Source organism: Aulonocara stuartgranti, assembly GCF_965226115.1.
Source record: "Aulonocara stuartgranti genome assembly, chromosome: 7".
Classification (NCBI taxonomy): Eukaryota; Metazoa; Chordata; class Actinopteri; order Cichliformes; family Cichlidae; genus Aulonocara; species Aulonocara stuartgranti.
The window spans coordinates 16,946,848-16,963,740 of NC_138945.1; the positions used below are offsets into that span (position 1 = coordinate 16,946,848).

Sequence of the window (16,893 nt, forward strand, 5' to 3'; positions counted from 1 at the left end):
AATCGTTTCATGGAGCTCAACCTTGTCGTTTTTTTTGTTAAAAGTAGTAAATTAATTTTTGTAAATACTTTTTGATAAACTTTTATAAGTTCCTGTCAGGACCGTATATAACAGTATACTTACTAATCTTTCTCTTTTACAGGGTAAACTCGGAGTTCCTGGATTGCCAGGATACCCAGGAAGACAAGGACCAAAGGTAATTGCATTTATACTGCTAAAGAGCATTGTTATTAATTTACTGATTTTACCATATCCATGCTCGGTTACAGTAATTACTGTATGTTAATTTGGGCGAGGCACCAATGAAACCAATGATGCCGCTAGATGAACATACAGTATTTCACCACCAGTCCCTGGGTTAGCTCTGTGTTATCTGTTAGAGCTTTCTGTGTTCATGGACACATGAACTTGCGTGACACTTGTTAGGGTCAGTCGACTGCTGCTTTTTACTATTTTATTAAGTTCCATATTTGCAGAGCCTGTCAGGTTGGTTTAATTGCTGATCATCTAGCTCTCCAATAGTTTTTTCGTGGCTGAAAATATACCTCCATTCATAAGCCTTTTCAGGTTATGTCTACTTACGTGTAAGTTGTTTAGTGTATGGTGTTAATAATCCCAAATTATTCTCAAATAATTGCCTTTCTTTTTTTTTTAACAGTTTTTTTTAAATTGTGCTTTAATGTGACTTTATCTTTCTTTTAATTCAGTGTAATAATTTAAATTATGTCTTATTTCCTTGCTTTGGCCAACATTGCTTGTTATTAAACTTACTTGACAATTTAATTTAAGCTAATGTTAGAACTCACAGAGACACAGTTAACCTGACCAAAACGTGCTTTTCTGTGTGTATTTGAAAGAGAACGAGGAAAATAAAAAATACACACACGTGCATGTGCAGGCTGCTTTTGCTGAACTTTTTGATGGCTCATCGTTTAGCCTCTCTGAGGCAAAGCTGCAGTCTGACAAGCGGACATGCTTGAAGCTTCCTGATCAAAGAGCTGGGGATTTGAATATGCTATTTGGTGTCAGCCTTCAGTTGCTGATACAATAGCAATAAAGGAATGCTGTTACTTGTGTGCATGCAGTCTTCTGTTAAATGTATTAAGCCAAGGGTATAAACAAGGAATATAGTGACTGTGTTTGCTTCTCAAATGATTAATTGCTCTCTTGCTCACACACAGGGATCCCAGGGTTTCCAAGGTTTCCCTGGTGCCAATGGAGAGAAAGGAACTCGGGTATGTATGTAGATAGACTTCTTGATATTCGTCTCATTCCCTCAAGGGTTGGATACAGGCGTATCGCCAGAGACAGGCTCCCGTCCCAGCTCCAGATTTATCAACCTAGTGGAAGTTGCATGGCTCTAACACAAAGCAACAGAGACACAATTGCTCACCATTGCAATTGCTTTTCATTACCACTTGCACAATTCATTTGGATACCCCAAAAGCTTTGTTTATCACTTTGTGGCTCTTGAGCAATGCTTCATTTTCTTTTGTCGAAGGGATGGGTCATTAGCTCGCCTGCAAGAGTAATGGTTTGTCAACACGAGTGGAGCAAGGCGCATTAAGCTTTGTCATCTTCACAAAACATTTGTAAAGTTTATGAGACCCAGCTCCGAGACAGAAAGGGATAATAGAGCTATTAAGATAGTTTCACAACACTTGTTTGAAACTTAAAAAGCTACATAAAAGATTTAATAGTTTTCCTCATTAAATTTGTATGTAGCCAGTGTCATTGTAACACTGCTGCAAAATTGCTATATCATGCATAATTGATTATTAAAATATCATTTTCCAAGGTGGCAATGACTTCACATGTAAGTGAAGATAAATGTTAATGGTCTTTTTTTTTTTTTACAGTAAATCCTATTTTATTATAAAAAGATTATTTCTGAGCTCATAAATGGCTCAATTGTCTCCTGGCATTAGAGTCATTCTTCCAGAGGATGCAGGATCTTAATAATGTGAGTGGCATTCCTTTGATCGTTGTGTGTGTTCTTCGTGTCCACAGGGAACAGCAGGAAAGCCGGGCCCACGCGGACAGAGAGGACCAACGGTTAGTCTTACTCAGCAGACTCGTGCTTCCATGCAGATGGCGAACTTGGCACCTGAGTAAAAGTGGCCGTTCGACCTGAACGTGCTCGAAGGGGAATCCACACTGAGACAATAACCAAGCTTTTCAGATCACATGCATCCTTTACAAACTTTTTTTTTGTTAAAAAGCTTTTTTTTTCTTTCTTAAGGGGCCTCGAGGAGAGAGAGGACCAAGAGGACAGACAGGAAAAGCTGGTCCAAAGGTGAGTATTAGTATTTATTTTAATGCCACTTTCTGAAATATGTCATTATACATGTTCACATTTGATTCCTTATTTTTTGTGTCCAGGGTAACTCAGGGAATGACGGCCCACCGGGACCTCCCGGTGAGAGGGTACGTACCGTAACAGCATCACCAGGAGTCATTTTATTCTCGGGACGTGCAGAGGTTTCGATCAGACACGCGATTCTTAACTCAATTATGTGCTTTTTAAATTTTTATAGGGATTGCCTGGGCCTCAGGGACCAACAGGTTTCCCAGGACCAAAGGGCCCCCCTGTAAGTCCAGACACTCTACTGAAATATGACCTTTGCCCTTTGTCTTTCCATTCTGTGTGACCTTTAATATAAATTCTTTAATTTGTTTGAAATTCTCAGGGACCTGCAGGGAAAGACGGATTGCCAGGACATCCTGGACAGAGAGGAGAAACTGTGAGTGTGCTGTGCTTTGGTTATTCAACTCTTTATCTTATATCTACATCCACTGAGGCAACTTTATGACTTTTATTTCCTTTTTATAATACACAGGGATTCCAAGGCAAAACAGGCCCTCCTGGTCCTCCAGGAGTGGTTGGACCTCAGGTGAGTGACAGCCATTGAGTGTTTCTCTTAGTTGCTTCATTGACGCACAGCTTTTTGTTCACTGTATTCCTTTGTGCGCAAACAAATAGCTATCAATTTCCTACAAAAAATAATTAAATATGCATTTGCATTGTTTTTCGAAAAATTAGGCTCTTGCAGAATTGCAAACCTTTCACACACAGAAGCACAATAGAAACCTATAAGTTGTCATTAGGAATGCTTTCTTAGCATTTTGCTCGGTGAATGAAAATCGATTTAGCTCCTCTTACCTATATCTCAAGAGCCACGACTTAAGTGTTGTTTATCCTCTTTCATATTTGCAATGGGCTCTTCATCCATTATGCATAAATGTTTAACAGACTTTTCCTCCCAGCCGTTCTGCTAATGCCGGCTGAGGACATTCATAATAATGAAGCTGTATGTGGCTTTAATGACTAGTAAGCCTCCCACACAGCAAATGTTCAGCTTTTCCTCGCCACGTTTCTAATAAATGGAAAAATTGTTATATCATTTTTGTGTTAATTTGCTGATTTTGCTCTCTGCTTTGTCCCTCTTTTCACACTTCCTCTGTAACTTGGTTTTATACTTTAGTGTTGAATGGGATATATTTATTTATTTTCAATTCTAGGGACCAACAGGTGAGACTGGACAAACGGGAGAACGTGGACACCCTGGACCCCCGGGACCACCTGGTGAGCAAGGTCTGCCTGGAGCTGCAGGAAAAGAAGGAGCCAAGGTGAAACTTGAAGTTCTATTTATTAGTGAACTTTTTTTTTTTAACATTGTCAGCTAATTAAAATACATGTATGTAACTACAAAGCTCATATTTGTTTCCCATTTCACTTACAGGGTGATCCTGGCCCTGCTGGCCCGTCTGGTAAAGATGGCCCACCTGGGCAAAGAGGTTTCCCTGGAGAGAGAGGTCTGCCTGGTCCTGTGGTTAGTATTGCCTTCTGCTTTGTTTAAAGCCTCGTGACAAAATCAATATCACTCACAGCTTGGTTATTGCATAATAGTTCTGGACTATTAAATTTCTGTAAGAATGCGGTAAACCTCAAGAAATGGAGATGATATCAGATCCACTCGTCAGTAAAGGAACAGCCTGCTCTTGGCTGATTTTTCTATCTTTTTCAAATAATTCTAACTTGACAAAGTCGTGTCCTGGTAGTTACGCAACTTATATTGTTTTCTTCATGCCATTTTATTACAAAGCCTTTTCATTAACCTTAGGATTCAGACTTTATGTGATGCACTAGCTCCTTTGGGTGTTTGCTGCAGTTTTGCCAAACTGTTTTCCCCTTCAACTCTCAACCTTCACTTTGGAGTCTATAGGAGGCTTTCCATCTCATGCTGAGCCTCTTTGCAGATAAGGAGTGCAGTGTAAGGTAGAATGTGTGCTTCCCCAACAGATGTGTTTGTTTTCTGAGGCCTTTATTTCACTCTCATCTGCAGGGAGCTCATGGCCTGAAAGGGAATGAGGGTCCTCCTGGCCCACCTGGCCCTGCTGTGAGTACAATTTACCGCATCCGTATCCCCACTTTGTCACTCTCACCTTCTGTACTCTCTCTGCATCTCTGATATCTTCATAGTAAAGTTCCTACCCTCAGCTATTCCAGACCCTTATATAATATAATGATATGCACTGTTTGCTACTTACATAAGGGAGGTCTGACCTATTTGATGTGCCTGATATTATGCTTTAGTTTCCTGTGTTGGATGGCTTTGATATTAATGGTGTCTTATTTCGATAACTAGCTACCAGCTAGCTAATAACACAGTGTGTGGTACTGCTGTAGGGTTCTCCTGGTGAGCGTGGTCCTGCAGGGCCAGCAGGACCTACAGGTCTCCCAGGACGCTCTGGCCCCCAGGGACCTCCAGGCCCTGCTGGAGAGAAAGGTGGACCGGTAAGAGCACCACATTGTAGGAATAGCATGGCTACACTGCACATTTTTGTCTCACTGACAAACACAATGTTGCTCTATGTCAACAATCATTATTTTAGGGAGAGAAAGGACCTCAAGGTCCAGCTGGAAGAGATGGTATTCAGGGACCTGTTGGTCTGCCAGGACCTGGAGGACCTCCTGGCCCACCTGGAGAGGACGGAGACAAGGTACAATAGTATTTTTGGTTTATTTGTATCCACGTGAAGAAAAATATAATGCAATTTAATAAAGCTGCACTTAAATTTCTTTTTTTGGTTTGTGAGCAGTTGTTGTTTCACAATCTGTGTCTCTCTGTGTACGCACAGGCCTAAACTAGACACTAAACTTTGCAATTGGGCTCCCAGCCAGACCCTCTTGTCTCTTTCTCTGTGACCTTAAAACGCTGTGAGGGGAATTTGTCTGACAGGGTTTGCATCGATTAACAGATCCTTAAAAGGAGAACTGGCCTTGTTGCTGCTTTGTACCCGTCTTTACAAACAGACACAGAGAGAGAGGCAACGACAGGATGGGTGAAAGTGACCCTTTAGTATTCAGATCCAAGCAACTGCTCATCCCTTCTAAAACATTTGCAGGAAGATCAGCTGCGGAAATACTCAGAGGATAATCTCTCATCCTTTGAAGAATGCCTCAGTTCTTAACTGGCCTTACAACATTCCCCGTGGTGTAAACGGACAAAGAGAATACAGAGGGTATTTGCCATGCAGATAAAAAACGATCTTGCCAGATAATGTTTACATACATTCAGACACTTTCTCATTATAAGCCCAGCTCACAGGGAATGGATAAGTCCAAGGCCTTTATTTAGGAGACTAAAGCCACCACAGAAAGAGCTTTTTCTGATTCAAACACCAAAGTAAATGCCTTTGGTTTTTGGTGGTTATTAGCATTATTTTTAACACCTACACAGGCATTTGGGGGGAACAAAGTACAAGGTTCTCCAGTTGGTATATTCTGGTTTAAACAGGTTCTGATGGGAGTCATAATATATTCTGTTTTGGCTGCTTGTTCTGTCACTGAGTCAGCCATCATGATAAGCCCCCTTCAGAAGTATATTTTTTAGGGAAGGAGTGATGTAATTGAGATATCTATAGGCAGATCTAAAGGTACAAAACAATGTTTTTTGAAAGGAAGGACAGTTCAGGCAAATTAGAGATTGTTAAGAATATTCATTGTCAAAGTTTTATTTTCCTTTTATGTGCATACCACTGGCTATTTTTTTGTTTCACGCTTTGATGCTCTCTTCACAGGGAGAGATTGGAGAGCCGGGCCAGAAAGGAAGTAAGGGTGACAAAGGAGAACATGTAAGTTTGTCTGTAGAAAACACATCATTTATTCATTGTTTTGCTTTCTAGAATTCTGAGGCTGATACATGAATTTTAAATACTGAGTGACAGACAAAATTACGCTTTTTCATGTCCCCAACTGCAGGGTCCACCCGGTCCTACTGGCCCTCAAGGACCTGTTGGAGCACCGGGTCCTGCTGTAAGTGTCCATTTTGAGCTATGTGTTCACATTATTCAGTGCCTTATCTATGTGTTAGCAGACTGACTCTCATTATCTCATTATCTCTTCTGCTGTGCAGGGTGCAGATGGTGAGCCTGGTCCCAGAGGTCAGCAGGGTATGTTTGGCCAGAAAGGAGATGAAGGATCCAGAGGATTCCCCGGACCTCCAGGCCCAGTTGGTCTGCAGGTGCGAACTAGAGTATTAAGCAAACTTCAACCATGGTTTTATTTAGAAAGATCTGATTAAATAATTTTTTAACCTTTCAGGGCTTACCTGGTCCACCTGGCGAGAAAGGTGAAACTGGAGATGTTGGTCAAATGGTAAGAGCTTAGTTTGTGCGCATTCTGACTGTGTTATCATTGAGCACCTTTACACTACAAGGAGCATGAAGATGAATTCCATTTCTTAAACTGAGGTGGCTCTGCTTGTTGCCTACAGGGTCCACCAGGTCCCCCTGGTCCCAGAGGTCCCTCAGGACCCCCGGGAGCCGACGGTTCTCAGGGACCTCCCGGTGGTATTGGAAACCCTGGTGCTGTTGGAGAAAAGGTAAAACTCTTTTTCTTTTTTTTTCTTTTTTGGATGGAATGATTTTAGCCGGAAACTCAACCATTCATGTGTATAATGTAGTTTGATTAGTCCCGTCAGTAGTGGGACTTTTGAGGCTGATAACATAATCAATATTTAATGAGTTGAAATTCTGATATGACACATTCATATCAGCTGTTTAGACTCCTGACGATCGAACTTTTCCTCCGTTATAGATATATTTGCGGTGCTGGGTATGTTTATTTTCAGACTCACCTGTCATAGAGAAAAAGTTTTAACTTGGAGAAGCGAACTTAAAAAAGTCAGATTCATTGTGCTAAGCAGTTTGTTTGGGTTGTGTTTTATACAAAGACTGATACCTCTTGAAAGGCTTTTGCAGCTATTAATATTTCACATGCCTATTTATATGATACCATTTGGGATGTTTTTTTCCTACTCGAGAGTGACAGATGCACGCCAAATCGAATGGACAGGGTGTCATTCCCGACAGTAGCCTGCTGCTGGGGTGGAGAGATTATAAATAAATTGTCAAAAAGATCTTACTGCAATTCTAAGAAGATAAATGCATTATTAAAGGCGGCTACAGCTTTCATTTGTTGCTGCTGCTTCATCATCGAGGCCTCCTTTGGTAGTTTTTGCAGCCGCTGGAATGCAGCGCTGGGCAGTTTTTTTGTTGTTTTTCAGCGCTTGCTGTCCGGGGTGATGGTATAATTTGCTTTATCTGGTTCGGTCAATAGAATCACCTCTTGCTCCTTTCTAATCTCCCCGAGGATAGCCTGTCCTGCTTCTGTGCAAGCAAACACAGCGGTCTTTGGGCTAATCGGGCGTCAGCTGAGCTGGCATTTTATTATCCAGCCCAGGGAGCTGCCAAGCGACAGAGTCCTGGCCTTTTTTTGGTAAACACATCCCTCACTGTGTCTGTGATGAGCAGCTGCCTTTTCCTGGTTTTCCTATTCTCAGCAGTCCTTAGTGAAGGTCATCATAAGAATGGAGTCAAGGCCTCTGCAGGGCTTCGGAGGCGCAGCATTGCATAAAACAGCAGCGTACGCCGCTAATACAGGCGGATCAGTGAGGCTTGTAAACAGCCATACCAGCTGCTTAGAGGGAATTTCTTGACAGCATGGAGGCAGATTTTGGAAAACAGCCAGACACTAATTTAGAGTATCAGTTGATGTTCACAACACAGAGCTATTGTTCATGCTAGAGGGAATCTGGATATGCTTATCATAACGAGTCACTGTGCAGCTTGTCGTTGGCTCTGCAGAGCTGTGCCATCAACTGACATCCTTGTTTCCCAAACATGACATGGGCTAATATTCTTCCACTAAACACGTGTGTGGTAGACCTCAGTAGGGAGGACAGTAGTCTCATATGGCAGTGAATAACGATAGTGCTTGGCATATAGGTGAGTCAACAGGGCAATAAGGCAAAAGGAAGAGGACAAGATATATGGGCAGGGTCCAGGGAGAACAGTGAGGTCAGCGCCGTCCTTGCTCCTGCCACCCAGTCTGCCTGCACTTGATGAATTGAAATCTCTTGTGCCATCTCTTTCTATTCCCATTTTTGGTGACAAGGACACTGGGACAGTGAGGGGCTGCAGTAAATTATGGGATTTTTAGAACCACAGAAGATCAACAAATCACTTTACTTGTAATGTATGTCTCTCTCTCACCTACTAATACCCCTTGTTGCCCACCTCTTTCAGGGAGATACCGGTGAAACGGGAGAGCCAGGCCCTCAGGGAGAAGTTGGCCCACCAGTGAGTTATCTCAGTCTATTTCATTTCATTTTTATTAAAAAAAACACAACAAAGAGTTTATCTATAATGTCCATGATGTTAAAAAGAGATTGTATTTATCTTCCACAGGCCATTTTCCTCATGTTGTACACTAGCAACTCTGAATTCTAGCTTATACAAGTAATTGCACTGGTAACATGCTGCATATTATTATAGGGTTCAAGAGGAGAACGAGGAGAGAAGGGAGAGGCTGGTCCGGCTGGTGCTGCTGGACCTCCAGGCCCTAAGGGACCCCCAGGAGATGATGGTCCAAAAGGCAGCCCAGTAAGTTCTGTTCCAGGTTTTTTATTAAAATACACTTTGCAACATAAGTCATTAAGCAGAGGACGATCATAGTTACTTAAAAGTAAATGTCTAAAAAATAACAAACAAAAAATGTAACTTTATTCATTTTCAGGGTCCAAGTGGTTTCCCTGGTGACCCCGGCCCCCCTGGAGAGCCTGGTCCAGCTGTACGTATGGCAGCTGTTCTGTGAATAAACCATCCAAACTTAAGTCTTTATGCACTTTTTATTGCAAAACATCATGACTGAGACCCTCTTCAATTCCAATACAGGGCTTAGACGGTTTACCGGGTGACAAGGGCGATGATGGAGAGGCTGGTCAGGCTGTGAGTGTTATTTTTTCTTTTCCACTCTGCTGCATGTCATTACTGAGAAATGTAAATAGTCTTTTCAATGTTGAATTATTTCTTTTAAACCAGGGTTCACCTGGACCAACTGGAGAATCTGGTCCTGCTGGACCACCAGGAAAGAGAGTAAGTGCTGCCCTGCACTGTCTTACTCCTATCCTTGTGAAAATGTTAAAAAGTTGCTTAATTTATTTTATTTTATTTTTTAAATAGGGGCCTCCTGGACCTGCAGGACCCGAGGGAAGACAAGGAGAGAAGGGAGGCAAGGTAATTCATCCAAAAACACAAAAAAAATTTTGTGTAAGTAAAACAACCTAACAAATGAGCTAACATCAAATGTTTTCGTGTGAATCATTTTCCTGTGTGAAAGGGAGAGCCTGGGTTAGAAGGTCCCCCTGGAAAAACAGGTCCCGTTGGTCCTCAAGGATCACCCGGAAAGCCAGGTCCTGAAGGTCTCAGGGGAATCCCTGGTGCTGTCGTAAGTATCTTATTTCTCAGCCTCGCAGCGATTCATCACTGTCATACCTTTATGTAGTGTGGTTTTGTTTAAACAGCATATATGATTCGCTAATTTGCTAAATAAATCCAGAATATTAAAAGGAACTGGTTTTCTTGTGAAGTGGGGTTAAAAAAACTCTACAAATGTTTTTGCAGGGAGAACAAGGTCTACCTGGTGCCCCAGGCCCAGATGGACCTCCCGGACCTATGGTGAGTAGAAATAACTTGTATTGCCATGCCTCATATAATGTGCGACTGGATCTGACAGCTTACATTTTCTCACAGGGCCCACCTGGCTTACCTGGTTTGAAAGGAGACTCTGGTGTCAAAGGAGAAAAGGTGAGCTACTTCAGGAACCAATTTAGTGATTGCTGAGTTGTTTTTTCCTTTTATTTTTTTGTTTTCCACTGACCATCAAATTCTTACTCCTCTGATTGGAACGTGTCTCATTAAATGTTGCTTTGATTACATGTGCTTGTGTTGTTCTGTTTGCTCAGGGCCATCCAGGTCTTATTGGTTTAATTGGACCACCAGGTGAACAGGGAGAGAAAGGTGACAGAGGCCTTCCTGGTCCTTCTGGATCAGCTGGTCCCAAAGGAGACAATGTGAGTAAACAACACTGCACCTACATTTTTGAACAGCAGCTCAGTTTGTGCCATTAGTCAGCTAGCTATTGACAGACTTTTGTTTGATCTTCCTTATTTAGCAAGAGCAAATTGGTACCACTGGTGTTAATATCTTTCATACTAGTCAATACTGTTGCCTTAGGAATAAAGAAGGGTTTTTTTTCTTGGCACACAACATTTATGGATTTGCAATTTCTCTTTTCTTTCAGGGTATTGCTGGTCCTGCGGGTCCACTTGGTCCCATTGGCCCCCCTGGATTACCTGTAAGCTTAGCACGTGTGTCTTACTATAGACTCATGATGTAATGTTTGAGCCAGTACTGATCACTTGATTGTCTCTGTGTTTTTAGGGTCCCCCGGGTCCTAAAGGAGCTAAAGGCTCATCGGTAAGTGATTAACCAAAAGCTGCAAAAAAACGCAAGCATTTATCATGACACTTATTTACGAAGATTAACCGCTGGTTTCATTTTGTCCTGCTCAGGGTCAAACTGGACCAAAGGGAGAGACTGGTACACCTGGACCTCCTGGCCCTCCTGTAAGTAGATGCTCTACTTTTTGAGCAGTAAAATTCAAAATGACGAAATCAGTCATTATAATTTTGGTTGACAGTAACCGACATTTATCTCCTCTCGTGTCATCTCTCCATAAAAGGGACCTCCTGGTGATGTCATCCACCCACTCCCCATCCAGGCTCCTATTAAGGGCCGATCACGTAGGAACATCGATGCCAGCCAGATGGTGGACGATGCAGCTATGGATGCCAACTATAAAGACTATGATGATGGCATGGAGGAAATCTTTGGCTCACTTAACTCTCTTAAGTTGGAGATTGAGCAGATGAAGCACCCACTGGGCACCCAGGGCAACCCTGCACGTACCTGCAAGGACCTGCAGCTCTGCCACCCTGATTTCCCTGATGGTTCGTGTTACATTTAGCCCAAATTGGTGCTTTGTTTAATTCTCTTTCTTTACGCCTTTTAAACTTTAACAAAATCAAACACAGCTAGCTAGAAATGTTTGTAGAAAGTCAGTGTTACTGGCCACAAATCGGGTATGTAATGTTAATGGTGAAACAAACAAAAAAAAGAAGAATACAGCCTGACTCAATATTTCCTGTTTCACTACATGCTCTTTTAACCCCTCCACCACCCCAACATGCACATCTGGGCTCCAGGGGTGGATATACTTGTCACCCCTTATTTCTATATTGTAACATATACAGGGAGTCATGTGCCCTGCATAACTTAAACCCAGCCTTTAATAATGGGTCATGATGAATAAATCCGAAAGATGCTTACAACTAAAAACAAAACAAAAACCAAAAATAAATTAATAATATAATAATGCATTAAATTAAGTAATTTTTTCTTAATCTGCCTGCAGATTAAAAACCTTTTTGTATTCATATTTGAATGTGTTGACTGGACAAAACAAGCCATCGCATTCCTGTGTTTTTCTAATATTTATTTATCATGAAAATAATTGTTAGTCACAAACAAACGTCCAAATATAAATCACTGTTTAATTCTGTTTTGTAATACAGAGGCGTATTATATCTGCAGTGTATCCGTCACAGGAGCGTGACACTTGCAATTGCTCACATACGGACTAGTTAATTACTAATTAATTAGTAAACAAAGTACTTTTCCACTTCTCGGTGCATCATCCATCTCTAGGTGAGGATGTTATCAAACAGCAGGATTTACTTTTCAAAAATGAATGTTTGATAAACCATCTGGGATGTCTGGCGTGCTAATGAGTGAGGTGCATACCGCATAACCACAACATCCAAGGTTCAATTCCCTCTAATTGCTCCAGTTTCCTGATCGCTGTCTGCTTTGGCAGCTGTTAAAACGAAGCCAAAACCTTAAAAAATAGGATCAAATAATGAAATTAAATAATGAGTTATGCATTTATTAGCAATGCTAATTTAGAAGAAAAACACCCACAGTTTAGAATGTGTCTAATGTGAACTGAAGATGTAAACACAGAGGCACGACACACCCAGTGTCTGGCCTTACCTTGACCTCAATGAAACACTATATATATATTGAATTATATATTCTGTGCTCTCTCTCTCTCTCCCATCCGTGTGTGTGTGCGTGGGTGTGTTTTTGTGTGTCTTCTCCCTTCCTTTATCTGTCCAGGTGAGTACTGGATTGATCCAAACCAGGGCTGCTCCCGGGACTCCTTCAAGGTTTACTGCAACTTCACAGCAAGCGGCGAGAGCTGCATCTTCCCAGATAAGAAGTCTGGAGGGGTAAGTCTGGCTGTGTGTATACAAGCAATGCAATCGCACAACATGAGATGACAACACAGTAAACAGAAAGTTTGGGCCTTAAAAAAACAACAAAAAACAAAATCTTTGCTATTTTCACCGTCTATTTTGGTGATAAGATTGACAGCAAGGGTAATGTGAGCCGAGCACTCTCGATAAGCTTTTTAAAATTTTTTACCCTTCACATTTGGGACTAACCTGAGCATGCCAAAGCAACACTATATACAACAGTAAATGTATTTACCCGTATAATTAGCCTCCGCGAGATTAGCCAGTGTGTTGCTTCTAAGAAGATGTGGGAGATAATTCACCAGGACTCCTCCTGCATATTCCACGAGAGGGACCGAGTTATTTTGCTAGCGTGCAAAAGTCTCCTTTTAGTCCTGCAGCGAGACAAGCACTCACATTCACTCTGTTGTTTCAGAACCATTTTTAGATAGAATGACATTAAGGACTTTATCACCCATAAAAGCCTTTGGCAGGTGAGAAGATTTTTGCTTCATTATGCATGAGTGCGTGAAGGAGTGTAGCACAGCGGAGAGGTGAAACATTGGGAACACTGTCTTTGACGAGTCGGGGGTTGTGTAATAGCGGCGCGCTACAGCCATTTTAATGATCCCACTCACCAAGCCTCAGAGGAGCGGGAGTTTGCCTAAGCTCGGAATAATGAAGCAGACTTTTTATAGCGCGCTGGTGATGGGCTGTTCTCATTCGTGTCAGGGCTGTGAGAAAGAAAAGCCCGCGTTGTCTGTCTTTTTGCTTTCAGACATCCAAACACTCCCATGCGCGTTTTGAGATGGGCGCAGTGGTCACAAGAGCACACGCTTTGTAAGATCCTCAAAGGGATAGTGCTGCCTTCAAGGTTGAATTTTCTCCTCCACTCTGTGCACCGTGGCAAAAAAAAAGTGAAGGTCACCTTGGATGCAGCGTGGGTCTAATGTGTGCCATCTCCCAGCGATAAGCGATCTCCGGCCCATCATTCATTAACGCATTAAGCCATTGATGACAGCCCCATATCAGACCCTGCTCTCTAATTATAGAGAAATTCATCATTGTCATGGCTGAGACCATTAGAGCTGTGCCCCCGTTGGCCAGTTCACAGCTTTTAATGGCGTAACAAAATTAGTGCACCATGGCTGCACGGCGCTGACACCGAGCAGCAGGGATGGAGGCCCGCACTATCAGAGCTCCTTGCCTGCGATCATTTCTTAATTAATCACTGTGTACTCATGAATTTTTCAGCAGCAATTAGCTGCCAGCCCCAGTGTGTACAGTACAAAATAGCATAATGGCTTACAAAAATCTTCTTCCCTGGTCCAGTCGGTCGGTCTCACTGCGAAACTGTTTCAGGTTTTTGGAAGACTCCTCAGAGGACAAACAGAAGGCGAGAGAACAAAGCTGAGAGGGGATGTGGGATTTCTGTCGGATCTTGTTTCCTTTTCTTATAACACTGCTGTTTTTCCTCCTCCTCCTCCATCCTCTTCCTCTTTGTCGATCCATGCCCCCAGGCTAGGCTCACTTCCTGGCTAAAGGAGAATCCCGGTTCCTGGTTCAGTGAATTCAAACGTGGTAAACTGGTAAGCCAGACCCCCGACTTTCTCAAGTCCCTTTCCCTTCCCTGAATGCCTCTTATATTTTACAGAGCAAAATGGCAAAATGGCCCAAAGACTCGCCAGGCACATGGTATAGTCACTACAAGAGAGGTTCCCTGGTAAGTGTTGCTGCCCGCGGTCCCGGAGTCCTGGCTCAGGTCTGGACTCCGTGTGCCTGAGGCTCTGCATGGTTCTGGTTCTGTGAAGTATGTATCGACTGGCTCCTCGCTTGCTGGTTGTTTCGTTATTGAGTTGCATGATTCAGCATGAGCTGCACTCACCTTCAGTCCAACGACATAGTCGGATGCTCTTACACGGAAATGGAGGAGAGGTTTGTGGACCATTCAAAGCAAGAAATGGAATCTGGTGAAGAAACATATTTAGTCTAAAAAAAAGGAAAACAATGTGCGTAAAAATTCTTGTCATACCTCTGCTACATTAAGAGAGCATCTTTAAAGAGTGACTGTGTGCCTTGACAATCCCACGGCTCTGTTAGTTCATCCACTGATAGTTGATTTATTAGTGTGGACAAAACGTCTCAGACTGAATGCATCGCTTACACATTTGTTATTGTTTTTTTGTGATCTCGACAAGCTCTTGCCTCAGCAGGGCATCTGTCCTCCACAAATGGCAAAACACAAGTGTCATTCTCTCTCAGCTTGCACTCACATTCCCATTCTCTCCCTTAAACGCTGGAGAGTACCTCTGAGTCAAATGGGTCAGGCACTCAGTCACAACCCAGGGGCCCTCTGGGTACTCAGTCACTGTTGACTTGCGACTGTGATGATAAAGAGGTAATGTGCCTATGATGATGCCAGGCTGGATTCACACGCTGTACGGGTCAGGGCGGGAGGGAGGGGATGACGAGTGGTGGGGTAAATGAGAAAAGCACGGACCTGCTCAGCCACAGTTTGAGCCACAGTGCCGACACTCACAGACATAAATTACAGAGAAACAGTCTTAATTTTTTAAAATATATTCATAATTAAAAAATCAAATTAGATCATTTATCCTCATTATTAGCTGGAGATTGCGTCAAGTCAAAGTGTCGGCACTCTGGGCTCTTTATATGCATGTGTGTGTGCATGGACCTTCGCTTACGTGGAAGAATGAGTGGTAATAGACGAACAGACACACAGACAGTTTGCTGCTCTGGCTGCATGGAAGGGATCCGCATGTGCATGAGTCTTCAGTAAGTCCTGTTTGTCTGAAAGACAAAGTGACCATGTGGATCTAATGGATTCCTGCTGGTTGGTATGCAAATAGTCATTTACGGACATTAAAATGAAATACAACTGTTTCCAAAATCTGCTGTCTTGTCAGTCAGTCAGGATTACTATAATCAGCTTAATGCGACTTTTTGTTTTCCTTCTTGTAACATGAGCCTGAAAAGCAGGGATGCTGGGTTAATTATAGGCTAATTAGCAAGCAATTAACATATCATTACTGCCACATAGTTCCTATTACGACAATACATTTTCATGATTTTACCATAATTTGCTCGTATCGCTTATATATTTTACATAATCACACAATTACGATTTAAATGAGCTCTTTAGTTATGCTTATTTTTTATACTTTGAAGGTAGATTTGTTCCGCATTAAGCCTTGAACATCAGTGCAGCTCCCGGGCATAAGGCCTTGGAAATATTCTGCACTTATCCTCCTCTTCTAAAAATTTACACATATTTGTACGTTACTTAAGGATAAGGCTGGTAATTACATTTTTTATTCGTTGTCAGCAGATTTCATTAAAGACCCAAACCAACAATGAATTACAGCACTAATAAGCACAGTGTGTTTAACGCCTGATAGCGATGCTGTTATAAACACTCAAAATTGTACTAAATGTGTATTGAACTGCAGCTGAATATGTGCTTTTTGATCTTTTCTTATAAAACTACACAACACAGATGCTCTAAGAACTTAAAGTAAAAATGACAGCTCTGTATTGCGGGCTGTTTTTGCAAAGATTTAAACATATGGTATTCGGTAGTAAGGTTGCTCTTGGTAATGTCAAGGCACTTCACCTGTTCAAAGATGGGATTTCAGCTGAATAGGTCACTAAAAACTAAATTACCCCCTGTCTTGGTTTGATCTTTCATCGTCTCCAAAATGGGAAAGGGCATTGCTATTTTGAGGAAATGCTCCGTGTATGTTCCTGCTTCTGTTATGATTGATGTTGTTCTGTCACACCTGGAGTATTGCCCAGTCAGCTTGTCAAGTGCTGCTGAAAAGCATTTAAAAAAACAAGCCTTCAAAAGGCGTAGAACAGGAGAGACAGATTAGTTCTCCATTGTTCTTCTCGCACTTGTGTTTGCGACGTTCATACATTGGTGGGGCCAAATTAACATCTAAATTAAGGTCAGGTCTGTTATTCATAGAAAGATGTGCCGCAGGTCTCACATAAGTAGCCTGTTGATTGTAAGAGGACGCTGTCAGCAAACTAATTGCACGGGCTCTTCAACTGGTTCCATTTTAGGCGCCATGTTTAATGTTGTTGCTGTTTTTGTTTTGTTTTTTTTACACATTTTACATTTTTTGTTTCTTTGTTCTTTTTAAACATATTTTAATGAATTTGTAGT

At 42.1% G+C, this 16,893-nt stretch overlaps 2 protein-coding genes across 4 annotated transcripts in view; one reads left to right on the forward strand and one right to left on the reverse strand.

The window, feature by feature from the left end:
• Nucleotides 1-16,893, reverse strand: part of LOC309711816 (uncharacterized protein) — a 304,239-nt gene that overhangs the window by 266,305 nt on the left and 21,041 nt on the right. The gene's annotated exons all lie outside the window — the stretch shown is intronic.
• col5a1 (procollagen, type V, alpha 1) overlaps nucleotides 1-16,893 on the forward strand; it is a 74,951-nt gene that overhangs the window by 53,598 nt on the left and 4,460 nt on the right. For 2 of the 3 annotated variants that reach the window (XM_082541156.1, XM_082541158.1), the window contains exons 31-64: nucleotides 143-196; nucleotides 1,182-1,235; nucleotides 2,011-2,055; nucleotides 2,243-2,296; nucleotides 2,383-2,427; nucleotides 2,538-2,591; nucleotides 2,691-2,744; nucleotides 2,841-2,894; nucleotides 3,523-3,630; nucleotides 3,744-3,833; nucleotides 4,347-4,400; nucleotides 4,691-4,798; nucleotides 4,897-5,004; nucleotides 6,085-6,138; nucleotides 6,266-6,319; nucleotides 6,420-6,527; nucleotides 6,608-6,661; nucleotides 6,780-6,887; nucleotides 8,593-8,646; nucleotides 8,842-8,949; nucleotides 9,083-9,136; nucleotides 9,241-9,294; nucleotides 9,388-9,441; nucleotides 9,529-9,582; nucleotides 9,686-9,793; nucleotides 9,970-10,023; nucleotides 10,099-10,152; nucleotides 10,311-10,418; nucleotides 10,649-10,702; nucleotides 10,789-10,824; nucleotides 10,920-10,973; nucleotides 11,090-11,357; nucleotides 12,586-12,698; nucleotides 14,225-14,293. In XM_082541156.1, the coding sequence (XP_082397282.1) occupies nucleotides 143-196; nucleotides 1,182-1,235; nucleotides 2,011-2,055; nucleotides 2,243-2,296; nucleotides 2,383-2,427; nucleotides 2,538-2,591; nucleotides 2,691-2,744; nucleotides 2,841-2,894; nucleotides 3,523-3,630; nucleotides 3,744-3,833; nucleotides 4,347-4,400; nucleotides 4,691-4,798; nucleotides 4,897-5,004; nucleotides 6,085-6,138; nucleotides 6,266-6,319; nucleotides 6,420-6,527; nucleotides 6,608-6,661; nucleotides 6,780-6,887; nucleotides 8,593-8,646; nucleotides 8,842-8,949; nucleotides 9,083-9,136; nucleotides 9,241-9,294; nucleotides 9,388-9,441; nucleotides 9,529-9,582; nucleotides 9,686-9,793; nucleotides 9,970-10,023; nucleotides 10,099-10,152; nucleotides 10,311-10,418; nucleotides 10,649-10,702; nucleotides 10,789-10,824; nucleotides 10,920-10,973; nucleotides 11,090-11,357; nucleotides 12,586-12,698; nucleotides 14,225-14,293 (2,556 nt within the window). Of the gene's footprint in view, nucleotides 1-142; nucleotides 197-1,181; nucleotides 1,236-2,010; nucleotides 2,056-2,242; nucleotides 2,297-2,382; nucleotides 2,428-2,537; nucleotides 2,592-2,690; nucleotides 2,745-2,840; nucleotides 2,895-3,522; nucleotides 3,631-3,743; nucleotides 3,834-4,346; nucleotides 4,401-4,690; nucleotides 4,799-4,896; nucleotides 5,005-6,084; nucleotides 6,139-6,265; nucleotides 6,320-6,419; nucleotides 6,528-6,607; nucleotides 6,662-6,779; nucleotides 6,888-8,592; nucleotides 8,647-8,841; nucleotides 8,950-9,082; nucleotides 9,137-9,240; nucleotides 9,295-9,387; nucleotides 9,442-9,528; nucleotides 9,583-9,685; nucleotides 9,794-9,969; nucleotides 10,024-10,098; nucleotides 10,153-10,310; nucleotides 10,419-10,648; nucleotides 10,703-10,788; nucleotides 10,825-10,919; nucleotides 10,974-11,089; nucleotides 11,358-12,585; nucleotides 12,699-14,224; nucleotides 14,294-14,358; nucleotides 14,428-16,893 lie in introns of all 3 variants that reach the window. The other variant, XM_082541157.1, reaches the window with a different exon arrangement.